Source organism: Rhagoletis pomonella, unplaced genomic scaffold (genome assembly GCF_013731165.1).
Source record: "Rhagoletis pomonella isolate Grant_MI unplaced genomic scaffold, Rhpom_1.0 Rhpom_scaffold_00013, whole genome shotgun sequence".
Taxonomy (NCBI): domain Eukaryota; kingdom Metazoa; phylum Arthropoda; class Insecta; order Diptera; family Tephritidae; genus Rhagoletis; species Rhagoletis pomonella.
This window is the reverse complement of record NW_023458567.1, coordinates 6,662,851-6,673,063: the sequence shown is the minus strand read 5'-3', so window position 1 is coordinate 6,673,063 and position 10,213 is coordinate 6,662,851. Positions and strand designations below refer to the sequence as shown.

The 10,213-nt window shown below is 38.2% G+C and overlaps 1 protein-coding gene across 1 annotated transcript; it reads right to left on the bottom strand.

The window, feature by feature from the left end:
• Positions 1-3,698: 3,698 nt before the first annotated feature.
• On the bottom strand, positions 3,699-9,461 carry LOC118748217. The gene is made up of 3 exons (XM_036482594.1): positions 9,262-9,461; positions 3,899-4,274; positions 3,699-3,828 (listed from the first exon to the last, which is right to left on the bottom strand). Exons 2-3 carry the CDS (start codon positions 4,194-4,196, stop codon positions 3,788-3,790), a joined length of 339 nt encoding a protein of 112 aa, XP_036338487.1. The 5' UTR covers positions 4,197-4,274; positions 9,262-9,461; the 3' UTR covers positions 3,699-3,787.
• Between the last annotated feature and the right edge of the window lie 752 nt (positions 9,462-10,213).

Sequence of the window (10,213 nt, the reverse complement as noted above, 5' to 3'; positions counted from 1 at the left end):
AACGCCATAAGTATCTTATCTCAATCGAAACTTTTACATTCAGATTCACTCCTTTTCTTTCCTTTGCCCCAAAATCGGAAAGTTGAAGAGTCGACGGGAAGTTTTTAGGCCGACGCCACTCAAGAGTATAACACATACATACATATGTATTACCCGATGTGTATTACCCGACAAAGTGAGTAAAGATAGTTCAATATTTCCTTAGCAAGAGTATATGTACCTGCGGCCACTGGGGAAAGGAAGCCCACTACATGTACATATGTATGCGCTATCATTGGAATGAGATCTATAGAAACTTTTAACTGTAAATGAAGTGATGGGAGTAGATAAATACACCAAGGACGGAACCTCTAGACGAAGTCTTACTAAATCACTAGAAATTCATGTAATTAAGGCTCGCATGTCGGCCGCTTATCAACTTTTTGCCCAAAGGCAGATGTTGGCGGTTAAGAAAGAGCACAACACAATATTATTGAAGTAATTCTTTTTACGGTTCTACTGTAGTCAATAATGCTGTTTTTTGAAACGAACCACCATCCCGACATGTCAGAAAAGGGGATGGTAAAAAAAATTCGTAAGCGCGGAAAGCTAAATACATTATTCCCACAGTATCTACTACAGTAGTCAATTATTCGCCTTTTTTCAAAACCGTTTTTCGGGTAATTCTAAAAATTGCAGTTTGAAAAAAAACCGATTGCCGAGAAATTAAGAAAAAAAAAACGGATAAACCGGTTTTACTTTACATAGTTTTTATACAGTGAAAGTGCTTATCTGGGTATGAAGTCGACCAAAAAATACAATAAAACTATTAACAGCGAAGATAGCTTTTCTTAAGAAAAGAGCAAATAAGTACAAAGTTTTTCTACATCAAAATTAAAATAAATAAGAATCAGTAAAATTTCCTCTTCCATTTAATAATGAATGTATCTTTGTTTAGCTAAAAGGCTAAAAGCCGAGCATGTGAGACTAAGGGCCGGTTACTCAATGTCTGGTTAACACTAATCTGCGGTTAAACATCGTTATCGACGTTTTCGTCTCCATGCATATAACAGGGAGTCGGTAACCGGCCCTAAACTAAATAATGAGATACACGTCTTTATACGGAAAAGGCCAGACAAATACTTTGGGGATTTTTTTTTTATATTCTTACCTATTTATAAGCTTTGTTCTATAAATGTTTTTGTATATTTTCTTGTCTGCCTTTATACCGGCTTTTCGAAAAAAACAACGATGTGAAAAAAAAACTTGTCCAAGCAAGTGCCTAAAAAATATGAAATAAAAACGATATAATTAAGTGCTACTAGTAAACACCGATTTGGGTACTTCCCATCTCTGACAGCACCTAGTCAGAGCAGTAAGTACGCTCCTGATCTTTGCATAAGACTAAAGTCATTCCAGTTCGTTGTGATAGGCGCGAGTAACATTCTCCTTCCTAGCGGGCAATCGCCATCTGAGGAAGTCCCTGGCTTAGAAATCCAGTTCCAAAGCGTCACTGAAAAAAATAGCGAGAACCAAATACTTTCTTGGCGGAGCACGGTCAAAATTGATTATGACAACAACGCCCAGATAGTAAGATGCTTTTCTGCTTTAGGTACAATGACATGGGGTGCTACCTCGGAGGTCATGGCTACAAATACTTGGTGGGAGGTAGCGCGGACACCAGACTAGTGTCTGCAGTGACAGCCAGCTGCGTTGAAGTCCTTGTAAAGCACTCGTACTTTTCAAGAACTATCCAGCAATACCTGCTGACCAATCGCAGAATTACGGTTCAACCAAATGCACCGGAGGCAAAGTATGCATGGCAGGAGCTTAATGGTACAGCAAGGATTTTGCTGAGGTATAGATATCACGAAGGATCAGACAGGGTAGTAACGAGTTATTAGTCATAAGTAATTTTACTCTGGAGTTGGAGATTCAGCAAATTATACCGAAGTGTTAAATGCAGTACAAGTTCGTCGAAAATGATATGGGACTTATGGTAATGGTGGGTGCCTGAGTGAAAATGGGCGCCAAATTACGAAACTGGTTTCGCTACTTTTCGAAGTTAAAGCTGAGTCTTCCGGGCTCTTTCGGTCAACCGTTGACAAAGTCTTCCAAATATCAGCGTAGACAAGCAAATTGGCACTCCGATATCGCTATGGTTGGTTGGTTGGTCTGTTATTTCTCTCAAATCCAGCATGCGGAGTCCAAGAACTTAAGAAGTTGCAGTGGGTAAATATCACGTATGTCTGTTAAAACGCAGTAGCAGGTTTTGCCTAGAAGCCTGGTTCTTGTCCTACATAGTGCTGGGCAATCGCAGAGCAGGTGCTCCACTGTTTCTTCTGCATCTGATGAATTACAGCTATGACAAGAAGTGTTGTGTTGCAGTCTTAGTCTTACACCCACGGCCCAGGGTCCCTCCCGTTCAGTTCCATAAGAAATGCAGCGCGTTTTGCCACAGACTCCTGCAGACCCTACAGGATTGTAGGTGTTTCCACCTTCTATTAGCCAACTTTTTCTAGTGCTGAGAGATGCGGCCCTTGATATAGCTCCGATGCACAAGAATGTACTCAGCCTCTGAGACATCCAGAACCGACCCGTTCCTGGCTAGCTTGTCAGCCATTTCATTACCATGAATTCTGCTGTGTCCCGGCACCCAGTTCAGTGCAACGACATGTCTGTCACCTAAAGCCATAACGTTCTCTCTGCACTGTTTTATTATGCTGGAGGTGATGCTTATAGGTGCAAGTGCCCTGATCGCTGCCTGGCTATCCGAGAAAATAGAAAAGCTGGTCCCTGCTAACTTCGAGCCAAAAATTATTTTGCATGCTTATTTGATGGCACAGACCTCTGCCACACTGAAAAATACTGGCCGATTTCGGTAGTCGAATAGACTCTTCGATTTAGAGGCCGGTGAAAAAAATTGCCGCCACCCTATGCCAAAATCCATTTTTGTGCCGTCCGTAAAAATTGATACTTCGAAGGGTTTATAAAAAAGAGGCTCATTCCACTTCTTTCTTGGCGGAAACATTGGAAGGTTTTCTTGAAAGAAGTGAAGGATAAATTCAGTCAGATTATTTGCGAATGCTTAGGTCGTTGAAGGAGTACAGGATACGTCCATGCCCGTACGTACGTTCTTTCCACAGTCTAAGTTCCCTTAACCTCAGGGCACTCTGTGAAGCACTTTTCTTAATGAAGAGATCAATCGGTGGCCATAATCACTACATCGCCTGCATATGCTCGATATTTGAGTTCCTAGGAGTTTCAAAATGAGAATCGCTGCCGAAATGAATCATAATCGAGGAATTTTCGAAAGGAGCAATTACGTCAGCCGAAAAGTTAATCACATGAGACAAAAGTGAGCAAAAATGATCGTGGTATAGGCAGGCAGAAGCTTCACAAATAGTGGCAATATCATGGGAGGTGGGGTTGCAAAGATTTGTTTGAACCATACAGCTTTATTCGGTCTTATTGCGCGAGCGTGTGTTCTAAACGTTAACCTAAGTAGAAAGCAGAGAAATACATATCCCGAAAATGAAGACAAAGCAACCGGTGGCGAAAATTATTGGGTCATTGGCATAAAAATTGACATATATATACATAGTTAATGGAAAAAATAATGCAAGTAGAGACTAAGAACCATATCCTGAAAGGTAGCTTCTGGAGTACCCCAATTGCTGGCCAATTAAATTCTTAAAATTTGTAGACATGTTTTTTTTTTAATTTTATGTTTTATTTGAAAATAGTACACAGTTTGAAGCCTCGTGTTCGGCTATTTCTTCAACAACTTATTGTGACAACGGGTAGCCTAACATCTTCCATCATATAAATAGCGTATGCCAAGGCGTGCTAATGAAGAAATAGTTAAGAAAAAATGTAAAAATATACTTCTTAAACTTTTATAAATTTCTACACTTACCCAAAGTACCTCGTTTGCGGGCACAACGTCTATTCGCTCTCAAAATGCAAAGATTCTCGAAAGTACGCTTTTTGCCATTGTACATGCCACAAACTGGTTTATAGGCGTGCGTGCAGGGATTGGTACAGGGTACCAGAGTGGTTGACGTTGCCGCCGTTGTTGTTGACGATTCTGCTGCTGTTGTATTCGAACTTCCACCAGCTGCTGTGGTTGTGGATGCCTCAGTTGTGCTATTAGACGTTTGCTGGTAGGACAACGAGACTAAGGCCAAAAGTGACAATAGCAATAAGAAACGCATCCTGATTTAATTTGTGTTTTCTTCTTTCTTTGATATTCGGGAATAAACGCACTTAGACGTGGCGTTAGTGAAACTATGCTACAATGGCAAAACTTTTGGACTTTTATACGTTTATCTCTACTTACTTTATAAACCGAAGAAAGCGGATGAGAACTTGTTTATAGTTTTCATACAACTGCGTAAATAATACACTAAGTACTTATCACACTATGCCTATCCTAGGCGAGTATGTATTAAGATAGCTATCCCGAGTAGAGGCAATTTATTTCAATAGTGATAGTTAAAAAAAAAGAAAAAAATTCCGCACATAAATTTCTTTAAATACATAATCTATGTATCATAAAAAAGCATCTGTGTGTACCTAGGTCTGTTGTATTTTTTTCGGTCGCTCACCTCTTCGAGCTTCTGACGCATATTCAATATGCGAAACTCTTCGTAATTATGTAGTAATGTAGCATAATGCCGGATTTGCACTAGACATTAAAATGACAAAAGGGCAAACACCTTTAGAGATTATTGTCACTTCGTTGCCTTATCGAAATTTAGCGGAACGTTAGTAGATTAGATTACTCTTAGAGGAGGTAGAAAGTTAGCTTGTCGCTGCAACCTGAGTTAGACATGTTGTTACAACTTTCAATTCAAAACCTGTCTTTGCTTATCCACGCTGTTATGATTTGGGACCTCGGATGATCCCTTAAGAAATGCGTCAATTTCCTAGGACTACGAAAACGGAATATCTAGGTTTGGTAAAAACTCCACAGTGGCTCTGCTGTTAGGTATAATATTATTCAGTCAGTCCGAAAGGGCGGAAAAAAACATCTGTTGCTTGAAGTCCCATGCATTTACTGCAACCGAGAACCGATAGATGCGAGGCTTTCTAATGCCTAATCACAATTCAACAACATGGTAGTAACTTTGCGTGTACTTTGTAGGCGTAGAACGTCGCTTTGGTTTTCGTAAGCGAACCTACCTACTGTGTTAGAGATAGCTCTAGCACGTTGACCTGGCATAAAGAGTTGCCTTTAGTCATGCTGGTGAATAGCAGTTTTCTTGATTGTAAACCAATGTCCACTGCACTGTTGGCATGGTCGGTCTTTTCGTCATCGGTGTGCCAGCTTAAGGCCTTTACCTTTCTCACGCAGATCTGCTTGGAAATAAGGTATTGAAATGGCTAGCCTTCCAAGACTTCGGTCCTTCCAATCAAATTTGTTTGGAAAGAAGGCATTAAAATTGTGCTCAAAGTTGAATCTTGGATGGCAAATTAGACACGCATACCTCGGTCCACATTTCTTCCTGAAAATAGTTGTTACAAAAGGAAAAGCTTCTCTGCTTTAAGTTTGGAAGCTAGAGGGGGTATGTTTAGTAGATCTCGAGCAGGCAGATACTCAGGCAGAGCAGTCCTTAGAGTTCGTTGACTTTGGACTGTGCCGGTTTCACTTCCATCGTCTTAAACCTATAAAGTTTCATGTAACCAGATTGCGAGCTTAGATTTTATGAACTTATAGGCCTTTTTATAGTTCCCTCCATATTCTTTTTCTAAAGAAGTTGATGAGGACACTATTTTTACGACTATGCTGAATAATTGAAAGTGTTTCTTCGAATCAGTCTCTGGCTTGGACGACAGCGTCATCCGTGTTGGTTTGAGCATCAAAGCTTTTGTTTTTCAGCAGGTAAAGTACTCTGCTGTTTCATCATGAAAGAACATAACTGACGGGCGAGTCAACTCCGCCCAGTGCTTAGCATTTCATGGTTAAAAGCCTGACTTGACCCTGCCCTGTAGGAAACTCCATTGATCTAGGCGACAAATTTATGGATACTGTTTGTAAAGTTCATCCTATAGGACTAGATTTAAACTTTGTTAAATTCATCGATAGATTAATGTTTACATCTATCGATTATTTTAACGATATATTTATCAATATGCAAACTAAAATTTTATCCGACACACATATTTGTCCTTTTATTTATTGGCATTTTGTCATATACATATATAAATATTCATAGCATATAGAAAAACACATCTCCAAATGTTATCGGTATGATAAATATTGCGATACCTATGTTTGTATACACGTACATATTTGCTTATTTTCTCCTCAGTAAATTTCTTCTGCTAAATGATGTGAATTTGTTTTATTTTCATCTCAAACAAATAAATATGTTTTGACTACTAAAACACCATTCGTATTTGCATATGGCTCATTCGACAGTAAGCGATACCAGATGTAGACATAATAAGTTTATGGGTTTAGTTGTATTTGTTCTAGTGCGTGTAAATATTTACATCCAAGATTAGAAGCCAAAATTTCGTAAGTCTATTCCTTTTTCTTGATTAGCGCTGTAAGCGCCTAAGCGATTGTTGCCGAGTCCAACAAAGTACGCTAGGCGTTTCTTTTCTGTGCCAACTGACGCAGATTGGAAATGCCAAATGCGCTCCACTTCCTCTGTTACCAGGATGGCGATCTGCATTGTATATTTTTGGAGCCGCTGTGTTTTAATCCGATGCACTATGCCTATTTCACTGTCAGTGGCAGCGCTGGACGCAACGTGGACGTCGGCGATATCAGCTTTGCGAGACCTCGTTCAAAGTTTAATTTAATGAGCTGTTTATAAACTAGTGTGTGGGGATGGTTTCGGGTCCAGAACGCCCTGCATGTGGGCAAGTTTTTAATTGGCCAACGCTAGGAAATGGCCAAAATGATTTTTGTTGCAGCCCACAACTTCCGGTGTTTACACCTCTGGACAGCAACTGAGCACCCATTTGGTAACGAGTTAATGTGAGAAGGCAAACTCCCAGCAATGGGTAGTGCGCTGGGCTTGGGGCCCATCACTTTAAACAAACTCTATTCAAAAGAACAACGAAGCCTAGGCCACTGAAAATGATTAAAGGACTACATTGTGAGGCCGGTTGATGTCCTCAAAAATACGAAGGCTGATTTCGCCGTCATCCAAAAATTTCTATGAACTATGTATGTTGGACTTCTGGTCGAAGAGAGAATCTGTTGCCGAGCACTGTCGTTGAACCCAGTCGACGGGCTACAGACCACATAAAAGTGAGATTCTTCAAAAACTTGTTCATTTGCACCAACACCCCAACGGAAGAGATGGATGAGGCGTCCAAGAAAGTCTTCTTTGGGCGCTTGGAGCGCACATACGATCGCTTCCTCCGTCTCGATATCAAAATTCTGCTTAGCGACTTCAATTCCAGGGTGCGGCAGGAAGGGATCTTTTGGCCCACCGTCAGAAATTTCAGCCTCTATGAAGAAGCATCCGATAACGAAATGAGACTGATCGACTTCCTTGGTGCCCCTACATGGTAGTACTTATGCAGTACTAGGTTTTACCATAGAAACATCTATGAAGCTACGCGGCTGTCTCTAGATAGCAAAACGAGAAGCTAAATCAACCACCACTATAACTATAAATGTAAAATAATAAAGATATGCAAATAACTGGCTTTTGACTTGCTTTGTAATAAAAAACGATAAGATAATTAATCACGCCTATTATGCACTCGTGCTGATGGCATCCGTCGCACCGAAATAAGCATGTATCTGACAGATGTTATTTGCACGCACCTAAATTGTTATGACGCGCAGTGCGGCCAAAATTCGAAGCTTTAAAGAAATGATTCGAAATTTTGGGATCGCTAATTACGGATCCGCTGTCATAAATGTGAAATTTAAAATGGCGGATCCAGTATGGCCTCTGGTAAACTTCGAAATTTTATGTAGATTTCTTAGAAAAATTTTGAGTATGCAATATTTTTTTTTAATTCAATGAACTAAAAAAATTACATATATATATATATTTTTTTTTAAATATTAAAAGATAATAAATAAATAAAAATATTAAACAAAAAAATTTTGTTAAAACGATAGACACAAAAATTAAATTAGAAAAAAAGTAAACCAAAAAAAGAGGAAAATAAAAAAAAAAACACATTTTTATATTTAAAACAAAATCTAAAAACTAAAATATATTTAAATTAAAAAAGACAACAAATTAAGAAAGATAATAAAAATTAAGTGAAATAATAACTTACATTTTTCTTAAAAAAAAAATAAAATCTAAGAATTAAAGGAAAATGAAGTTAAAAATATATTTATTAAGAAAAAATTAGTACCTTAAAATGAAATTAAAAAAAAAAAATATTCTTCTTTTTAAAAGAATGACATAAAAATTAAAACAAAATTAAATTAATAAAGGCGAAATAAATTAAAGAAGAAAAAAATACATAAAATAAGTTTCCAAAAATTAAATGAAATAAAAAAAAAATATATACATATTTTTTTAAGCAATAACATCTATAAATGAAAAAAATAATAATATGTAATTAAAAAATAAAAAAAAATTACAAAAAAAAAACAAAAAAGTCCGTTTGCCGATGCTCCAATTCGGAACTCTCGAACGGCACGACTGTGCTATTCACTCGGCCATTGCAACTATTGGAGCGAAGCAAGCTAAATGATGTACAAGTGCTTTCTCCCAAAATAGCTTTTCATCACGAGTGGTGAATGAAAGAGCTTTTTTTCTAAGACTTTTTTTGCTAGAAGTCTCTCGAGCTATCTTGCCATCTGTCTTTCATTTGTCTTACTAAAAACTTTTTACTATCTTGGCCCGAATTGCCTTGTTAATCTACCGTCTCCGAGATTTTGTAGAAGCGCAAAGTATACGAATTGACACACTGTAGTAGTTCGAATTAGATCTTCCAGATGATATCTTTTAACCGGCTGGTTTTAACGAGCTTCTAAACTGTCAGTGGGAAAAGAAAACCGGCGTAGTTTTTTGATTTCGGTCCAAAACGACAAAAGTTTTATGCCAAATAAGGAGAGTTAAGCGAACCTTTCCTCGCGAAATAATGTGAAATTATTCGAAATGCACAAACAATATTTACCACTGAATTCTGTATTTACCCGAGAAGTACGCAGCTTTTATGCGTTTAGAGCGCTTTTTATTTGCGCAGTTGGATAAAAATCGAATAACAAATTCTCATTAGCTTTCTTCAAGTAATGTAAACAAGTGCATAAGTATAAAAAACCCAAATATATGTAGTTGAACTTACACTTCCTCTAGGTGCGTGTGCTAACTTTGAACTTGCACTTAATTTCAGACAAACGAAAAAAACAAAAATTTCATCAGGATGCGCATTTTATTGCTCTTGCACTTTTGGGCTTAGTCTCGTTGCCCTACGAGCAGTCGACGAGACAGCGGCAAGCACAACAACAGCTGCGGCGACGACAACAACGCGTGTGCCATGTACCAATCCCTGTTCCCACAACTATAATCCAGTTTGTGGCATGTACAATCAGTGTTGCCGTTGTGCGACTAAAGGGGCAATTTGACCCTTTTTAAGCGCCCCTTCCCTTTGACCCGACTTTTTGAAAATTTAATTTCTTGACCCTTTTCCAAAATTATGTGCGACTTTTTTTAGGAAATGTTAACCGAACCATGCTATTAAAAAATATTTTTCTTGTAAGTACGAAAAAATTCATAATTTAAAACTTTTAAAGGAAATGCAACTCTTCTCCTTTCAACAACTAAATTTATGTGTATGCTTGCAACCTTATTTTGTGCAAAGCTTGTCCAGCTATTTTCTTTTTAAATTCAACGGATTTATTCTTTTACTAGTAAAGAAAAGCTAAAATAATATGGTTACCCTTTTTTGGTCAATGACACTTGTTTTGCGACTTTCTGAAAATTCTCAACGGCAACACTGTGTACAATGGCAAAAAGCGTACTTTCGAAAATTGTTGCGTTTCGAGAGCGAATAGACGTTGCGCCCGCAGTAGGGGCACTTTTTGTAAGCATTCATGAGGTGTAAAAATTACTACGCAGATACATATATGAAGTAAAAATATATACGAATATATGTATATGAATAATTTCCTTTTTAGCACGCCTTGGCATACGTTTCCTGCATGCTGGCAGGTGCAATCAAAGAAATACCGCAGGAACAGCTACTGGAAATCGTGGCAGACGTGTCGTCGCCAGGCGTAGGCAATTAATGGATAAGA